At 43.8% G+C, this 19,049-nt stretch overlaps 3 protein-coding genes across 10 annotated transcripts in view; 1 reads left to right on the forward strand and 2 right to left on the reverse strand.

Annotated features, from left to right (window-relative positions):
• Positions 1–4,905, reverse strand: part of ADAP2 (ArfGAP with dual PH domains 2) — a 22,047-nt gene extending 17,142 nt beyond the window's left edge. For 5 of the 7 annotated variants that reach the window (XM_073310583.1, XM_073310589.1, XM_073310587.1 and 2 more), the window contains exon 1: positions 2,761–3,045. In XM_073310583.1, the coding sequence (XP_073166684.1) occupies positions 2,761–2,854 (94 nt within the window). In that variant the 5' untranslated portion in view covers positions 2,855–3,045. Of the gene's footprint in view, positions 1–2,760; positions 3,048–4,722 lie in introns of those variants that run through there. The other 2 variants (XM_073310582.1, XM_073310586.1) reach the window with 2 other exon arrangements.
• TEFM (transcription elongation factor, mitochondrial) lies at positions 4,677–15,254 on the forward strand. 2 transcript variants are annotated; one of them, XM_073310591.1, is made up of 4 exons: positions 4,677–4,833; positions 6,829–7,298; positions 7,508–7,657; positions 8,731–15,253. In XM_073310591.1, exons 1-4 carry the CDS (start codon positions 4,794–4,796, stop codon positions 9,163–9,165), a joined length of 1,095 nt encoding a protein of 364 aa, XP_073166692.1. In that variant the 5' UTR covers positions 4,677–4,793; the 3' UTR covers positions 9,166–15,253. The 2 variants fall into 2 exon arrangements, with proteins under 2 accessions (XP_073166692.1, XP_073166691.1); XM_073310590.1 differs by lacking the exon at positions 4,677–4,833 and adding an exon at positions 6,015–6,458 and having other exon boundaries at positions 8,731–15,254.
• Positions 11,446–19,049, reverse strand: part of ATAD5 (ATPase family AAA domain containing 5) — a 26,906-nt gene continuing 19,302 nt past the window's right edge. Inside the window, exons 16-23 of the mRNA XM_073310574.1 lie at positions 18,659–18,777; positions 17,734–17,827; positions 17,364–17,428; positions 16,290–16,470; positions 15,507–15,685; positions 14,322–15,154; positions 12,502–12,669; positions 11,446–12,299 (exon numbers count right to left, since the gene is read on the reverse strand). Coding sequence (XP_073166675.1) covers positions 12,221–12,299; positions 12,502–12,669; positions 14,322–15,154; positions 15,507–15,685; positions 16,290–16,470; positions 17,364–17,428; positions 17,734–17,827; positions 18,659–18,777 — 1,718 coding nt within the window. The 3' untranslated portion in view covers positions 11,446–12,220. The remainder of the gene's footprint in view (positions 12,300–12,501; positions 12,670–14,321; positions 15,155–15,506; positions 15,686–16,289; positions 16,471–17,363; positions 17,429–17,733; positions 17,828–18,658; positions 18,778–19,049) is intronic.

Here is a 19,049-nt window from a genome sequence, read left to right on the forward strand (position 1 = left end):
GGTTCAAGTCCCCCTTGACCTGAGGGAGAAAGCATTTGAACAGGGATCTACTACTTCTTAGGGCAGGGCCCTTGTCACCAGACTATGGGATATTCTGATGTGAGGCTCCCTCAATGTGTACTGCTGAAGCTGTTCTGCTGTGGATAATTTTAAAGAGTCATCAGAGCCGGGGGACTGGACCGGACCCTGAGTCTCCCTGGTGAGTGTTCCAACCACCAAGGGTACAGAGTCAGCCTCGCACATATTTGCTTTCTCTCTCTCTTTGTCTGGCCCCATGATCCTTTCACTATTTATCCACAGTGGAGCAGTTTCAACAGGACCAACTGAGGGAGCCTCACATCCGAATATCCCTAGCCCAATGGTTAGGCACTCACCTGAGAGGTATCAAATCCCTTCTCCTCTCAGGCTGAGGGGGGTTTGAGCTGGGGGCTCTCCCACATCCAAGGTGAGTACCCCAGCCTTGGGGCTAAAAGTACTGAGGGACCTTCTGGCCCCCTCCAAAAGCAACATAGGTGCCTAACCCCAAGAGAGGATTTGCAGCTGAGACTCTCATGCAGAGGAAGGTGCCTCCCTCCAGTCCAGACTTACATCAAGCTCCCTGAGAGGAGTGAGGATTAGGACATATGCCTCACCTTGGCCTCTCCCATTGGCTAGTTTAGGCAGGGAGCCGCCTTGAGTCCTGGCTTTTGTAAATCCCATCACCAGAGTAGCAATAAAATGGACATGTGAAGGCAAGTGAAAATGAGGCTGCCCGAAAACAACATGGCGAAGAGCTGTGGAAGCCGAGCTGAAAAACCTGGGGCACAGCTGGGGAACCACTGAAAGACTTGGCAGAAACAGACAGGAGTGGAGGAGCTTCGTCACTGCCCTAAAGGCCAGAGGCGTAATGGGAACATCATGATGATGATTCTAATGGACTTATCTCTCCCCTTTCATTGTCTAGGGAGCCTAGTCGGTGAACTCAGGCTTTGTGGATCACAAGTGATTCTCTAGGCACCTCAAAGTTAGGCGTGGTGATGCTCAGTGTTGCCACGCCTATGTTTCTTTGTGAATCTGGCCCATATCGGAGCTTTAGTGGGGGCCCCCAAAACTGAAACACTGAATAGTGACCAGTTAGACAAATGTTGGATTCAGCTTCTGTCCACCAGTTTTCCCATCTGTAAAATAGGGGTTATGATGCTTACTGATCTTTAGAAAAGACTTTGAGGTCTATGGATGAAAAGCATAAATACAAAGTATTATTATTGTTATTACTACTATTATTATTCAACACCAGTGTGAGGACTGAAACCAAAGCTGTAAAGGGACACCGTCAACTTAAAAATCACCCTCTCTCTGATTAGTTTTCACTGACCTTTGCTCCAAGTCACACCAATGGTTACTATCATTGAAAGAGACTGGGGAGAAAAAGTGTGTTCCCTTTGTGTTTTGACAGCATTTAGCATATCATCAGTTTCATTGGTCCCTCTCTATACTCAGTCCACCGCCCCTGTTGTCTGTGTGGTTCTTTCACACAGCACTAGCGGACAGAAAACATTTAAAACAATTAGAAAATGTGATTGTAAAATCACAGAAGGGGCAAAAGGACTAAGGGACAGATGTACAACCACAAACTACTTTAAATAATTTTTTTTTTATTGACTAGATAGGTAAATGAACACTGTCCCTTTAAATGTCATCTGTTGAAGTGTGCTTTGCTCATTTTCACATTCTTTCAGTAAAAGAAGTGAAAAGCCGTGGCAGTTCCCTGCTATTCTCAGCATGGGTTTCAGGAACTTTGTGAAGTAAGATTTCAGAGTAGCAGCCGTGTTAGTCTGTATTCGCAAAAAGAAAAGGAGGACTTGTGGCACCTTAGAGACTAACCAATTTATTTAAGCATAAGCTCAAAGTACAAGTTAGCCATGTCCAGGACATAGCTAACTAGCACTGATGGCTACAATTCTGATATTAAGTGGCAGCAGGATCCTGATCACTGGAAACACAAGGATGGCTTGGATTGGCAGGACGGATCAGACCCTATGTGGGCTGGGAGCTCTGGGGGTGTGGGTGGATCTCTATAATGTTGTCACACAAAGAGGCAGACTGGAGCTCAGCGCGCTGCACAAGTCACACAGCGGGGGGGGGGGGGGGAGCACATCTACACTAGAGCTGCTCCAGCTGTACCACTGTAGCAGGGTAGCTGGTTCTTACATCAAGGGAAGGGGTATTTCTTCTGCTGTAGTAAATTCACCTCTCTGCATGTAGCGATTCTTCGCTTTGCCTAGCCACCTCTACACGGGGGGTTCGGGCGACCTCACTGCAGCGCTAAGGGCAGGACATTTTTCCCAGCCCAGAGCAAGGCAGCCAGGTGGGTCTAATTTTTAATTGTAGCCCAGGCCTCACTCTCCAGTCAAATCAAATGCAGGGCTTGGCTGCTGCTTGGGAGAGCAAGAGGGAGAGTGGGGTGGGGGGTGTCCCAATGGGGAAGTGGGGAGTAGAGAGTTGAAGGAGGGACAGGGAGGTCCTGAGTGATGAGAAGTGACTAAGGGCAGACGCAGTCCTGGATAATGGAGAGGGGGAGAGAGCTTGAGAGAGTGGTACAGGGGATGGAGAAACAAGTCCCGAGCAGGGAGTGGGCATATGGGCAAGGGAGGGAGAGGTGGAGTCCTGGGGGGAGTGGAGATTCAATCCGGGGAGGGACAGGGATTGACAGACGGCGGGGAGAGGTAGCCGTGGGGCAGCCCATGCGGCTGATTGCGCCCTAGGGACGTTTCCTCTTACCGGCTGTCCCGCAGTCTGCGCACTGGGCGTTCCCTGTCCCGGCTGCCCTCAGCACCTCTAGCAGCAGCGTCTTGCTGAAATCCGGCTCCACCATCCTGCCCCTGGCCGCTCCGCCCGCGGACGGCCACACGCTGCCGCAGCCCCGGGGCTGCCGGGGGCGAGGCTCCAGCCTAGCCCGGCTGCACTTCAGCCTAGAAATGAGGAAACGCGACTCCTGCTCCGGCCCGGGTGGGAGAGGCTCGGTCACCGCCCATCAGGGAGCTTCCTCCCCCCACCCCGGCCCTCGGCCCCCCCAGATCACAACTGCCCCCTGCCTCGGCAGGACGCGCCCAGGGAGCCCCGCAGCCCAGCGACTGCAGGGAAATCCTTGTGCTGGTGGCGGGACAAGGCTCGCCAGGGCGAATTCTCGGGGTGGGGGAGGGGGGCGAGAACAGAACAGACCCCCCCCCCCCCAGTCCTGCTTTATCCTGCTCTCCTGGTTACTGCAGAACGTCACTCACCCCCCGCCGGCCAGAGGAGAGCTCTGGGGTAGTACTGTGGGCGGCCCTCACAGGTGGAGCCTAGGCGGGTTGGGAGCTTTGGGGGCTGCAGTTCACGCATCAGACCCTGGGAGCTCTGGGGCTGTGGCTCACACAGATCAGACCCTAGGGGGGTTGGAGGCTCTGGGGTTGGGGCTCACACAGATCAGACCCTAGGGGGCTGGGAGCTCTGGGGCTGTGGCTCACACAGATCAGACTCAGGGGGGTTGGGAACTCCTGGGCTGTGGCTCACACAGATCAGACCCTAGGGGGGTTGGGGGCCTGGGGTTGGGGCTCACACAGATCAAACCCTAGGAGGGTTGGGAGCTCTGGGGCTGTGGCTCACACAGATCAGACCCTAGGGGGGTTGGGAGCTCTGGGGCTGTGGCTCACACAGATCAGACCCTAGGCGGGTTGGGGGCTCTGGGGTTGGGGCTCACACAGATCAGACCCTAGGCGGGTTGGGGGCTCTGGGGCTGTGGCTCACACAGATCAGACCCTAGGCGGGTTGGGGGCTCTGGGGTTGGGGCTCACACAGATCAGACCCTAGGCGGGTTGGGGGCTCTGGGGCTGTGGCTCACACAGATCAGACCCTAGGCGGGTTGGGGGCTCTGGGGTTGGGGCTCACACAGATCAGACCCTAGGCGGGTTGGGGGCTCTGGGGCTGTGGCTCACACAGATCAGACCCTAGGCGGGTTGGGGGCTCTGGGGTTGGGGCTCACACAGATCAGACCCTAGGGGGGTTGGGGGCTCTGGGGTTGGGGCTCACACAGATCAGACCCTAGGGGGGTTGGGAGCTCTGGGGCTGTGGCTCACACAGATCAGACCCTAGGGGGGTTGGGGGCTCTGGGGCTGTGGCTCACACAGATCAGACCCTAGGCGGGTTGGGGGCTCTGGGGCTGTGGCTCACACAGATCAGACCCTAGGCGGGTTGGGGGCTCTGGGGTTGGGGCTCACACAGATCAGACCCTAGGGGGGTTGGGGGCTCTGGGGTTGGGGCTCACACAGATCAGACCCTAGGGGGGTTGGGGGCTCTGGGGTTGGGGCTCACACAGATCAGACCCTAGGCGGGTTGGGGGCTCTGGGGTTGGGGCTCACACAGATCAGACCCTAGGCGGGTTGGGGGCTCTGGGGCTGTGGCTCACACAGATCAGACCCTAGGCGGGTTGGGGGCTCTGGGGTTGGGGCTCACACAGATCAGACCCTAGGGGGGTTGGGAGCTCTGGGGCTGTGGCTCACACAGATCAGACCCTAGGGGGGTTGGGGGCTCTGGGGTTGGGGCTCTCACCCTGGGGCTAGGGCAGTTGTGGCATTGCCCCACTCCCTTATGTTGCGCTACTCCCCCACCCCCCCGTTTGCTGGCAGTACAGGGAAAGGCCACTGCGGGGAGCCAGGCCCAATCTCTCTTCTGCCCGGCCCCGCCTGAGGCCGGAACGTTTCTTACCAGCCGGGGGGGCCGGGGCCTCTTTGCCCTGACCCACCCGGAGTGAAGCGCGGCCTGGCTGGGTGGGCAGGATGAGTTTCAGCGCCTGGCTCCCGAGCCTCCTCCGGAGAGGTAGAGATTGGGGGGAGGGGGTCGGTCGGTCTGTCTGAGTGGAGAGGGAGAGATTCCGGGGGGAGGTGTCGATCTGTCTGGTGGGGGTAGAGGGAGAGATTCCGGGGGGGGGAGGAGGGTTGGTCTGTCTGTCTGGTGGGGGTAGAGGGAGAGATTCCGAGGGGGGTGTCGGTCTGTCTGGGGGGAGAGGGAGATTTTTTTGGGGTCAGTCTGTCTGGGGGGGAGGGAGAGAGTCTGGGGGGACGTGTTGGTCTGTCTGGGGGGGGGAGAGATTCCGGGGGGGGTCGGTCTGTCTGGGGGGAGAGGGAGATTTTTTGGGGGGTTACCCTGTCTGGGGGGACGTGTTGGTCTGTCTGGGGGGGGAGAGGGAGAGATTCCGGGGGGGGGGAGTGTTGGTCTGTCTGTCTGGTGGGGGTAGAGGGAGAGATTCCGCGGGGGGTGTCGGTCTGTCTGTCTGGGGGGAGAGGGAGAGATTCCGGGAGGGGGGGTCGGTCTGTCTGGGGGGAGAGGGAGATTTTTTGGGGGGTCAGTCTGTCTGTGGGGAGGGAGAGAGTCTGGGGGACGTGTTGGTCTGTCTGGGGGGTTCAGTCTGTCTGTGGAGGGGGGGAGGGAGAGATTCCGTGGCGGGGTGTCGGTCGATCTGTCTGGGTGGAGAGGGAGAGATTCCAGGAGGGGGGGGTTGGTCTGTCTGGGGGGAGAGTGAGATATTGTTGGGGGGGTAGAGGGAGAGATTCTGGGTGGGTCGGTTTGTCTGGGGCGAGAGGGAGAGATTCCAAGGGAGGGTCTCTCTGTGAAGGAGTGGCCCACCCCCTTTGTGCCAAGTTGGGGGTATCTGGTTCTGGGTGGTAGGTAGCAGCAGAAACCTGCTGCTTGGAAGTTGTTTGGGCCTGGTTGCCCTGCGTCCAGCACCGGCCTGACACACTAGTCCTGTTGGATTCCTTCCTAGGGGCTGATCAGATAGCAGTGAGCACGTTTTGGGGTGCGACAAGGTTGGTGAAAGAGACATGCTCACGAGCCCCACAGCGGTCTTCTTTCTTGTAGCTGGAAGCTCATCTCTTTCACCCACAGAAGTTGGTCCGGTAACAGATCTTGCCTCCCGCACCATGTCCCGCTAATTTCCTGGGACCCACAGGTTACAACTACACTGCAAACAACACTTTCTGGTGATCTTTTGAGACCCACCCACTTACCCTGGTCCAACACTAAAATAAACACGCAGAGTTAAGCCTCTGCCTCTCTCCAATGCTTTATTGACAGCCTCATAGTGTAGAGGAGGCCTCTGACTGGTGTGGGATTTGCCCTCCCAGGCCCATGGGTAACACTGCTCTTCTGCTGCTGCTCTTATTCACTATTCCTTGATGAATTTACCTTGACAGCCCTGTGGACTAAAGTGGTCCATTTGCCTGCAATAGGCAGAACAATACAAACCACACTTCTTCCCCCATGGGCCTCAAGCCAACCTTGGTTCAGAGGAGTAACCTCGGTAGCTGAGGGTAATTCAGTCTCCATGCTCCTTCCCTCCTTAGCATCTGCTGCAGCTAGCATCTGGGGAACAGCCAGTAGCAGTTGTGAGTGTGATACTTATCCCCTAAGAAACAGACTGAAACAATCAACTCATTTCACAGGTCATTGAACATCTATCCACTGGGTTTGGGTCATTACTTACCAGGGCTAGATTTAAGTGGGGTCATAGAACAGTGGCTCATTAATGGGTGGCAATAAATGTCAATAAAAAAACCCATCAACACAAATAGCAGAGGAAGTTTAAAATGATTGGTGGCCCTTTTCTTGAATTCTTAATTTTTCTATAACCTGTTTGAAATGCTAGATTTCTGAAGCCAATTTTAATTAACAGGAATTAAAAAGTTGGCCAATGCTTTTTTTTCTTTGTATGGCACAGAAATAAATTTGTGAGACGGGCACCTCACAATGAGGTATTGATGTACGTGTTCGGTAAGTTAATGAAGACATTGTTTTAACTCATTTTTTCTTCAGGAAGGTATTTCTTTCATGTCCCTTTGGGTTCATGTCAGCTTCAGCCCCTGCACCATTCCTGGTGTCAGAAAAAATCAACATCTGCTGTACAACAGAACTGTGTCAATTCCCCAACAACGAATCAAACCTTCAAGACACCAGAAGATGCACTCTCTAATTTGTACTCTTCTGAACAACAAGCTGTCATCCTGCAAGTGCTCAACACAGCATCTGAGAGAGAGCTTTCCACCATTAAACTATTACGAGGACGAAAATCTGTCAGCATAATTAAGCATAGGGAAAAATATGGACCATTTCAGAACTTGCAGAGTTTATTGAACGTGCCTCTCTTTCAATATAAAACTACTGTTAAGGTGTGTAACTTTATCCTCAATCCGTCTGAGAAAGGAGATAGAAGAGAGAGAAAAATACAAGACACCAGGCCTGCAATGAGGTTTATTAAACCTGAAATAGAGAGAGAGAGGTTGGAGGTATGCAACATTTTTAATTTGATTTTATCAAGAAACTACTCTTATTTTCAGAATAAACTTATTCCCATAAATCAAACATTTTAATAATTCATCAAAGAGTAGATATAATACATTTCTTGTTAAGTGGTATTTTCCCCAAGACATCAAATATTTAGTACTTAGTGTTTTACATCTTCAAAATGCAGAATAATTTTTTTTCTCATTTTCAGACTTTAGATAGCATTGTGTCTGTTGTTTTTGGCACCCGTAAAATTGCATGGGCTCATGTTGATCGAAATCTAGCAGTTCATGACTGGCAACAAGAAGAGTGTGGTAGATTCATGAAAGGAACCTATATTCCAGCAGTGTATCTGGAAGAAGTAAGTAGCATATGCTTGAGAATTTAATAAACATCAACTCCTCCCCTTGTATCTCTGTTAATCTTAAATTGCTTATTCTTAGGGCTGCTATTGTACAGTATGTAAAAATTGACTTAATGTTCCAAGGCAGGGCTTTCATTTTAGCAATTCTAAGCTGTATTTATTTTGCTAGTTTGATCTAGTTAGAAATCCTTCAGAGTTCAAAAGAGACCCTAATAACATTTGTAAAGTAGAACTGTAACTACTGCAATCAACCTTTGATAAAGAATCTAGCAGGTGAGTAGCCCAAAAATTTATCCCATAATTAGTGTGTGCAGGACTTGAGTTGCAGACAGAAATGGAAAGGCTGTCTTCTTTCTAACACTATTTTTTTTTATCTCTGCAAGTACAAGACTCTGCAAGAGAGATGCACCCATTCCCTCCCTCTACACTGCAGGTAGACATCTGTGACTTGGGCTTGCAGGGCTCAGGCTGCAGCGCTGTTTAATTGTGGTGTAGGCTTTCTGGCTCTTGCTGCAGCCCCCTGCTCTGGGACCCTCCCACCACACAGGGTCCTAGAGCGTGGTCAATTAAACTGCTCTGCGTCCTGAACTCCATGAGCCCAAGTCATCTGGCATGAGCCAGCCATGGGTTTTTAATTGCAGCTAGACACACTCTTAAAGTACTTACAAAAACTAAGGCTGAGCTGCTTGTCACGGTCACTCTACCACAGTATTTATAATCTGACATCTTCTCAGCACACTTTGTGTGTGCCAGAGGACTGGTTAACTTTCTCCCATTTTCACCGTAATTACAGTTTCTTTAAATTTAGACTCAAGTGCTCTTCAAAGTAGTACAGGAGCAGAGCTTGTCAAAAATATGCAATTTGGACACTTTTTAAATTGAAATTCCCACAAAATGGGTAAAGGTCTCATGAAGCCTACATTCCAGTTTTGACCAGACAGTTACTACATAATTTCTTATAAAAAACACCTTCATATTTGAGAGACAATAACTATGAAATCTTGTGTTGATTTCTGGTTTAAATGAATCCTTGGTGCTAGCATTCATGCTTATTTGTTTCCCCCTTCTAGATTTCTTCAGTAGTTTCTAAGATTCCTGAAGCTGATCTTTATATTCTGGAAAAAAATGGACTGTCTGCTCAAAATACAAATCTCTTTCCTATAACATTACATCTTCGCACTGTGGAAGCTATGCTGTATGCCCTATTACAAGAGACATTTATGCAAGATGGCCAGCACAAGGTACTAAGTATGGCCCGAAGCACTGTAGGAAAACACTTTGGACTGATGGTAGGAGACTCTCGAACTAGTGGAATGGACCTGGTGAAACAGTTTCTTTTACAGTCTGTTACCCAAGAACAGCCCCGGTTGTCCTTTCCCCGGAATAAGGTGGTATGTTACAGAAACCTATTTTCTTCAGTCACACAAAACAGAGTTGAGGAGATGTGTGATTCATTACTACAGGCTCTAGCCTTCTATGAACTTTTGTTAAATAACACTACTTAAACCTTTTGCTGTTATGAGCAGAACCACAATAAACTTAACTCTAATGTTTTGATCAAGTATCAGATACTGACTGACATTAAATGTTGTGCTGATGAGCAGAAGCCAAGTTTACATGTGCTGTTCACTGCTATCTATCAAGGCAATCTGTTTTTTCTGTATTCAAAATATCTTTGGAAGATGTGTATGTCACATGAGGCTGTAACCTCAGCTGCAGCAGCTCATCCTCCAAATGAACAGATGCTGATTTTTATGGCTTTTCTACACACAGTTGTTCCTGATTATGTAGACACATTCTGGAATAAATCCAGAACCATTCCACGTGTAGACAAACCCTTGTCTACAATCGAGTGTGATATGTCTTCCAGAGTGATTGTAAAATAAGACCTTCCCCACCCCTCTAGTCACAGCTGTAGCAGTATCGGTCTACTTTCTTCCTCCAGCCTCTCCACATGCCCCAGTGATCCCATTCCCTGATCTCCCTTGTGCCCACTCCCATCCCCTACTTTACTCTTTTCCTTAACCTCTGACTCTCCCCCCACCATACAAACATGTTTTAGTCTCTCCCATCTTAAACAAATCCACTCTTGCCTCCACTTGTCTCTCCAACTACTGCTCCTTCTCCCTTTTGATAGATACTGCTAAACTGGGACTGGCGGTGAACACTTTGGACTTGAGTGACATGTTCCAAGGGAAGGGCTGGAGTAGCTGAGGAGTAACATACGCTATCAGGCCAGAGGTCCACACTGATCAGCCACTGAGTGGCACACCTCATCAAGCTAGCAGATCTCAGCTTTGTTATTCCTGGGGGCATTCTGTGCCAAAAAAAATAAATAAATATTCTGCACACAGTTTAAAAATTCTGCAAATTTGTCAAAACAACACTACATAATCATGCCACTTTCAATTATTTTGGTAATTTATTTCAAAATACCTGTCCGCAAGTATGTCTGTAACAATAGACACACAAAAATCCCCCCAGGAATAGAGAGTTAAAGAAACCCCTATGAGAACCCAGTTCCTGTTTCTCTGCCCCTCTCCCAGAGCCCAGCCGGGGGGGGGGGGGCAGGACACCTACAACTCTTTCCCCCCCAGCCAATACACCCAAACCACCTCCTCCCCAGAGCCCAACTGCAGGGCTCCCTCAGCCCAGATACTCACACCCCATCCCTTCCAGAGCCCAGGGATCCAGAGGGAGAAATAGCCAGATGCTCAGTCCCAGGCTTGCATGGAGTTTCCTGCACGCTGCCCTCTCCTACACTAGTGAACTACAGCACTTCTTGAGCGGACTATTTTTTGCAAAGAAAAGAATTCTGCACTGGACATGCACAGAATTCCTCCAGAAGTAATAAATGAGGGAGCGCCCAGAACTGTAACACCAAACATTAAGCCTAAGCTGTATGGGATGCATGTTCCCCTTTCCTCCCTGCAAGGAGGACCCAGGGACACTACCCCCACATCTAGGTAGAGAAAGAACCTGAAAAACTGAACATTTTTGGCAGGTTGGGGTTTTGTGGCTTTTTTTAATGTTACCAACAATGAGCATACTTTCTAAACCTAAAAAAAAAAAATCTGAAATAGGATTAGGATTTGTGTAGTATTAAAACCTTTAAATGGGTCATAGCTACATAGAGAACCGTATACAGTTTGTAAACGTAAGTGGGTATATTTTATTCTTTACAAAACTGTACAGAATCAATTGATACTTAATATCTAGTGCGTTTAGACCCTTGATACAACTCACTAAGAGCTGTTTAGCTACCATTTAATAAATATACACCACATTCTGTTGCTTGAAATCCTGCACTAATCTTAAAACAACAATTTACTTTATCATAAGCATGTTCAGTAGTAAACTATAATGGAAAGAAGCCAGGAAAAGGTAGGGTGAGAAAGCAGCTACAGAGGGTGCTAAAACAACCGGTCTCCTCAAAAGTTATAGGAATGTCTGATTAATTGATGTGAAATTGTGTGTCCCTATACTGAACCTTACATGTTAGTCTTTAGAGCAACAGTACAAACGTGATATTGGCTGTGATAGTCGCTATTTAAATAAAGGTGTCATCTAGAAAAAATACTTTCAGGTGATAAAAGGCAGGGGGTTTAGATCATCACATTTTAAATCTTACCTTTCATACTGCCAGAATATTAAGAGTTGTACCAAGGTCTCACCCACAAATTTATTTCCTTTCAGATATAAAACAGATTTCAACCTCAGGTAACTGGGCTGAAGTCTTTCAAATATAAAATACAATATAAAAAAACAGAACACAATATACAAGATTACCAGAAGTTATATGTTACTAAATAATTCAGAAGTAATGCAGATACAGAAGTGTTATTTACAAAATCTTGCCTAATCTATTTGGGCCCCATCTAGGATTACAGTAAACATTTTCTCCCCATTTAAGATAATCATACTGGCCTGGCAACTGTAAACAAAATTCATGGAATAAAATGAAACTGAGGTATACAAATATGCACATTATGAGACACAGTACTTTAATTTATTTCATGTTAAGCATTTTTTACTCATTTTTTCCCCTAATTTATTATTGTGATTAGTTAGAGGCTTACAGTTTTTACAAAAGTCTTGCATCAGGCAGGTTATTTGGCAACTCTTTTGAAGATCCAGGCTGAAACCACTGCCTATGCCAATGAAGCAGGCTTTTCATAGAAAAAGACTGAGTGGAAATCATGGCAATGGTTCATTACTCAAGCACCTCTTGCTACCCAAGACATGGATTGATTCTCCTTAATGGAAAGTGCACCTTTAGGGCAGCAATCAGAGGAAAGAATTCTAAAGTGATCCCGAAAGGTGCACAGATAGACTAAATGCTTTCGAACACACTTGGAGTAGACAGAAGCACCAAAAGAACCCACATTTGGATTGTGGAAAGCAATACTATCACACAGAAATATACAGTTTGCATTGTTAAATACTCAAAGATTTAATATACAAATGGCTCTTTGAATATACAATAAAAACTAAATTATATGGTAAAATCAAAGTACCACATAGACCAATCTGTACAAGACACTACTGATATAAAATATTTTAAGGGAAGTTAGCTGCCAGACTGTAAACTGTTTCTTTGGGTATTTCAAGATGAATTCCTTCAAGATAATGCAGGAACCTGTCAAAAGAAATCAGAGTGAACAGAAGAGGATTGATAATGTCCATTTAAAAAAAATTAGACAAGGATTTTGAATGCAGCACATTTAAGAAACAAACTGTTCATGCATTCATTTGATGAAGTTCCTTGATAAATGTTTCTAAAGTTTACTAAACACTATCATGCTAAAAAGTAGCAGAGATTAGGGTAAACCTAAACCTACCTTCTTTTAGTCTTCCCTTGTTCTTTAAGTTTCTCTGACCTACAAATATTGCGGAGGGTGGGCAAGTATTCAGTTATGCTAGCTTGCCTGTTAACCAGGCTTAAAGGAGTTCTAGTGGAAAATACGGTTTTGATGATTTCCAGCCTCTTCTGTGCTTTTCTGTGAATGCTGAAAAGAAGGAGAATGAATCCTTATTGTTTCTTGTTCAAGAACACAAATACCAATATAACTCCATGAGGATCAAAAACAGTGATTTAAAAAATTCCACAAAAGTCACAGTTGCCAACTTTCATGCGGTAAATAAGCACCCGACTTTGTCAATAAGCCAAAAATCAAGCTAATTCCATTTCAAACCAAGGCCAAAACAAGCCAATCCCTAAGAACCCCACACTCTATGACTAGATCTCCTTGGCATGCAGTCTGGGACTGTAGTGGGCCCGCTGTACACCCCGACTCTCTCCCGGCCTTGCCAGGAGACTATCAAAAAATAAGCAACAAGCTACAAGCCAGACAAGGAAAAAGCAAAAACTAGCCAACAAGCAACTCACAAGCCAATTATGCCAAAAACAAGCCCAATTTCTGCATTTTTGGCATGTCTGGTCACTATCCAAAAATTCCCCAAACTATGACTATTACACAGTACTAAACCATCTTATGACTCCAGGAATCTTAGTACCAAAATCTGACTTGTAGGCTGTGTGTAGACCCCCCCAAAAAGCCACACCCAGAGGAGGGACCACAAGACAGAAGCTGTCTGCTCTACAGATTCTCCAAGTTCAGCTGTGAAAAGAAGTTTTGAGGGAGGTCTTTCTAGGTGTGGTCCTCATTTATATGTTTAGCGCACACACCCACATGCCCCCCATGGTGCTCTCCAGAACATCTGTTCTTGGCAGCAAAGAGCCCTTTGTTGGGGCTAGCTAGAATACAGGCTTCCCGCTATATCACACTAATTTTTTCATGTCACAACGTGTGCCCATTTTAGACCTTTGAGTCATTTTGATACCATCTAAATACATGTCAACACATTTTTACATTGGAGCTCAATCAGGCAGAGTGTCTTGTTTTAAACAATTTGGAATGGCAGCGAGAAGATTTCTCCATGTATCTATTTTTACAGTAATTAGTTAAGTATTCTTTACCATATGTGGCAGAAGTTGGTATAATAGGTGATTACTCCGTTTTAGACTAAAATCAAACCTTTATATTAATACTTGTTAACATTAATAAAGACAATTTACTCTAATGCCATATTCAAGGTTTTTCTTCTCTTGATTTTAGAAGACATAATACAAAAATATCCACATTTGACCTAGTTTTAATGTTCTCAGGCCCCAATCCTGCAAAAGATAGTGAGTCCAAATTACATGCATGACACTATTCACACGAGTGAAGTCATTCACATGCATAAGAGCTTGAAGGATTAGGCTTGCAGGCAGCATCAGTTTGCCTATTCCACTTAATTCTCTAATGTGTGTGGCCTTTTCGAGGCAAATACTCAATTTTTATAGCAGATGAGAATAATGCTACCACTCATGATCAAGCGTACTATAACCATTCAAAACAATGGAGGACTTTAAAAAAATCTTAAGTAATTACTATTAGAAAAAATGTTCCTAAAAATGAGAACTACATGGCCACTGTCGGTTTCTGAGGTGTACAGAAATTAACAATAGGCCTTATCGGGCCATTTGTTTTTATGCAGAAGTCCACATTCAAGAGACAGTACAAATATTAGTGGGATGAGGGTTGGTGAATCTGTCCCCTCCCCAGGTGATATTTGTACTGCATTGCAACGTATGTTAGTGAGGTTTTAGTCTTACCTTAAATCAACTGATTGACCAAAGTATACATCATTTCTGTCTTTTGAAATATGCAGAGTGATTCCCTCAATTTGATCTCTTCCTAGTGTTTTACAGGGGTTCAAGTAGGCTTCCATGCTTTGTGAAATACTAGCAGAGCACTTATTAAAACTGAGTGCTTCTACAACTGCCTTTAGTTCACTACAGCTTTGAGAACTCCACCAATCAATGTTTTCTGTGCTAAACTCATCAGAAAGACCATTTTTAATCTTGCCATTTGTCCAATTAAACCCTTCATTTTTACAAAACTCTTTTGGTTTCATTACATTAGTGTTTAGGCAGCAATCTAAGAAAGACATGTTCTCCACAAATTCAGTTAGTGAATTTAGACAATGAGAAGCAAGAGCAGAGCTTTTTTTCCTTTCTAGGATTTCAGTATTCAATTGTTTTTCTTTTTCGTTCATCATAAATTTTAATCCATCTTTGTTTTCTTCCAAGCATGATTCAGGAATGTCTGATGGCAAAGTTATAAATTCAGAAGAGTAGTTCAATTCAGTATCAAATAAATCACTATCATCCAATAAAGCAATCTTTCTCTGGTGCTTCATCCTTTTAGGCTTTTTGACAGGGGTAGCTTTTTCAGAGTAAACACTATCAAGAGGTATGTCATTTGAAGAATTTGCTGTAGTCCTTTTAAATGAAGGATTAGAATTCTGTGTTGGCTCTGGAAGAACATGAACTGGTAAAGGCAGAATAAATTCAAGGTTACTATATATAAAATCCACTTTCTTCATCTGAAATTCTGTGAGCAGCTGTATCAGTTTACTCCATTCGTCTGTTGTTGTGATTTTATGCTATAAAAACAATGTAAACATAATAAAATGCATTACCATAATTGTTTTTAATAAATGAAATATGAACCACACTATGTTATTACACAAAGCTGCCTATTCGGATACACCTCAGTAGTCATCAGCCAAAGGATTGTATATTATTGGGTTACTGAGGATTTCCCAATTTGGGTTTTACATAATCCCTGAAGCAGACCTTTTGAAGACTGCGGCTAAATATTTTTGTATGATAATTGTGTTTGCGATAAATGCTACAGAAAATTATTAGAATATATAAAGAGCTATAGCAAATCCACATATGTTTCAGATAAAATTAATTCAAAATATTAGCAATCAGACCTAATCATGAAAATACCTTAAGAAATGAAAACAAATCTTCTGAAGGCAAAAAAATGTTCTTAAGGCCAAGCAAAGTCTCTATGAAGCCAGTATCACATTTTGGAAGCTCCATCTCAGTTTGAGGAAGATCATTCTCGGAACCAGTGTTTTCCATGCAAGTTATTTGATCTGTTCCTTCTGGCTCCTCTCCTCTCACTACACAGAAGATATTAGGTTTTACTTATAAAGTAAATAGAAGTTGTGCATAGAAATTCAAAGCTTAAAATTATCCCTTTGTTGTCTCAGGTCATTCTTTTGCATGCTAAAAAATAAATCCTATTCTTATCTTGACTTCTTACTGTAATTTTGAATATTACTGACTTTCAATTACCAATGTCCCCTTACCCATGTTTGTTCATGCTTCCAAATCTCTCTCTTCCCTTCTGCCTCCTTTGCTACCTCTCCATTGTAAGCAATCAACTCAATCTCTGCCTCCTGCTCCTTCTGTCCCCCTTTACAGTATGTCTACACCGTAGTTAGACACTCAAAGGCTGGCCTGAACCACCTGACTTGGGCTGCTGGACACAGGCTAAGGGGCTGTTGAATTAACATGTATACATTCAGGCTAGAACCCTCCGATCTCTCAAAATCCTAGAGCCCGGGCTGCAGCCCAAGCCCCAAAACATCTACACTTCAGTTAAGTAGCCCCTTAGCCCATCCAGTCATGGATTTTTTTAAACTGCATTGTAGACACACCCAGAGTCTTCCTCGTCCACTGAAAATCCTCACTTCTTCGTTCTTTAAAATTGGATCAACTTACCATGAAGTGCTAAACTTTTTTCTTTCAAGCATCCACCTCCGCTCCTAACCCAAAATTGTAGGTAAAGAACACTTTGTCTGATGTCACAGTTATTTGTGGTTAACAAAGTGGCAAAGTCTTTTAAATCCGTTCGTAGATTCTCAGCCAAACAGAGCACTTGTAGATAGCTAGCAATGTTTACCTAGAATAAAGCATATGAGAAAACCCCGTTGAAAGACAAACACAATTATCCAGACCATGGCTAGTCACACTAGAAGCAAATTACTTTTGTATACTGTAATGTACCAAGAAATTCCCTCCTATCTAGTGTTCTCTCTAGCGAAGAGGACTAAAATTGCTGGTATACAGAATGGTGATCCCCAAACCCAACTCTAATTCCTACTGTATGTACACAGAGGGAGGCATCACCATACTGGACTTCATAGCAAATGGGAGTGTAAATTCTTCTGCATGGGTTCCCCCAACACCTAACGGTGGCCTCTTTCATGACCATGGAGGGCCCCCATGATCCGTAGTATTTACAGAGCAACATTTGCCCTAGAGGATTTTCTTTCATTTAACTCTTATCAGGTAGCCTAGAGATTTAAAATCCAAAGACTGGAAAGTGAAGGGAAAAGAACAAAAATATTTTATTTTAAAAAATTAGCTTCAAGTCTGCTTTTAATTTTTTACTGAAGTTTTTAAAAAATAGTTTTTTTAAATATACATTTGGCCTTAATTAAAACTATTTGCCAGTATACATCATCATCATACTGGGCTGTTTCTTTTATATAAATACCCTGCAATAGGGTTCTTTTAGCTTTCAGTGACTGACGCTAATTTTGGCAAAATCAAGTCTTTAAAATGGAACTTCTACAGATATAAAATATTCTGTATCTTGTATGAAATTGTTTGCTTTAGTCTGAAAATAAATCCTTCTACAGAACTGAACAGTAAATATAATAGATTACATATAACTTTTTAAACCTACAAATTAAAAGTTACAAACTCAAATTTGAGGTTTTCAGTTATGCTAATTAAATCCTAAACTAAAAGATATTAACATTATCTGTATTCCAAAAGAAAAAGACTTACCAAAGAGGGTGTTTTAAAGTTGATTTCTTCAAAGGAACCATCAAACATTAAACTAAAAGTTGGATCTACACAAAAGATACAAAATTAAACCTTGTGAAATTTTAATCTTCAGAACTATTTTTCCTTATTTCTTAAAGCAGCCATCAATAAAACAGCAGTGTCCTCTCCTTAATATTCAAATATACCATTTGTAAAATAAGCCTTTGTAAATATAAAAACACAGCTGCTGTTTCGATAGAGAACGCCAGATATATTAACTTTGCATTAATATTTGCATCCTACTCTCTCTGATCCTGATACTGTAAATCAGATTTATCCAGGTGGACCCTTACATCTGCAAAGTCCCATTACTGAAATGGGTATTACTCACCATTTGTCGTAAGAATTACAGGCCTCTTTGCAGTGGCCATGAATGTCTTTATTGCACTTAGAAACCCAGCATCTTCATCAAATATTATATCAACCTACAGAAAGTACAAATAAAGTGTAAAATGTTTAGTAATAGTTTCATAGTTATGGAAAGTCATGTAGTTTATTTTTTAACTACAGTGTCCAGCTTTTACCAGTAATGTAATTTTCACCTAAAACAAATATAGTTGCTACAAATAAAACCCACTAGTTTGTACCTAAAACTTTTAGGACAAAGTCTTATATGTTCAAGTTTTGCAATATTTTATAGCATTGTAGTAGTGATGTTATGGTTAAGGGCAAAACAGCACTAATTTTCTCTAAATTACATTTTGGGCTGTAGTTTCCCACACTTATTCGAAAGCAAAATGCATTTTTATTTGGGGGAGAGGGAGAAGCAGGTGTGGAAGAAGCATCATAAAAGCGATTCAGCTATTTACGTTAAAGTATGAAAAAGAGAAAAAAAAATCTTTTAATGCCTGCTTAGAAATGCTTTAAACATTATTTGGTACTTGGATAATTTAAAAAAACAAACATTACATATTGCATTTATGCAGTTCTAAATAAGAATCTAATAGCTTTGACAGAATTAAATAAATTTAGTTTAGAATAGCCTTGCAAAATTTTATTTGTCAATTTGCATACTCTGAGTAACTTTTTCATGGGTGGATAAAATATATAAGTAGGTTTCTTCACTCTTAATCATCATGGTACAAAATGAGTAGATTTTTCATCTGGAATAGTTTTTGCAAGTCTGGTTCAGAAATACCTATATGGGTGAAATGACCTCTAGCTGAATTAGTTTAAAGGTTGATAATAATCCTTATACTTAAATAAATATGACTGAACTATTAATTTTTCACATCAGTGACATATTTAAGTTTTACCTCTTCAAAGAGTATAAGAGATGTTGCATTTTTTTTGTTGGGTTCCTCTCCTCCCACTTCCTTGTTTGTTGACTTAGTTTGAATATCCACTTTTTCTTTCGATGAATTCTGAGTATTTGCTGCATATAGACAGAGTAAAGTTAAAAGATGATTCAAGCAGTTTAATAGGCAACTGTACAATGCATTAGTTCCCTAGCAATGCCCTGTATGTATGAAGTGAAAACAACTGCATCAACATAAATATTCAAACACTGATGTCTCTAGAGGACAATGATCTGCATAGTTTCCTGGGGATTACTGACTATTTGGGAAATGCTGACTGCCCAGCATTTAAAAATAAAAATAAAAATTAGATAGGAGAAACTCATTAGGATATCTAATCCATCATGCA

Source organism: Lepidochelys kempii, chromosome 14 (assembly GCF_965140265.1).
Source record: "Lepidochelys kempii isolate rLepKem1 chromosome 14, rLepKem1.hap2, whole genome shotgun sequence".
In the NCBI taxonomy this organism is placed as follows: Eukaryota; Metazoa; Chordata; order Testudines; family Cheloniidae; genus Lepidochelys; species Lepidochelys kempii.

Coding starts and splice junctions, on each gene's coding strand:
- TEFM (XM_073310590.1), top strand. CDS start 6,341: ATGCTCCTTCCCTCCTTAGCATCTGCTGCAGCTAGCATCTGGGGAACA. Junction 6,459..6,828: donor ACAATCAACTCATTTCACAG/GTCATTGAACAT, acceptor TTTTTTCTTCAG/GAAGGTATTTCTTTCATGTC. Junction 7,658..8,730: donor CAGCAGTGTATCTGGAAGAA/GTAAGTAGCATA, acceptor TCCCCCTTCTAG/ATTTCTTCAGTAGTTTCTAA.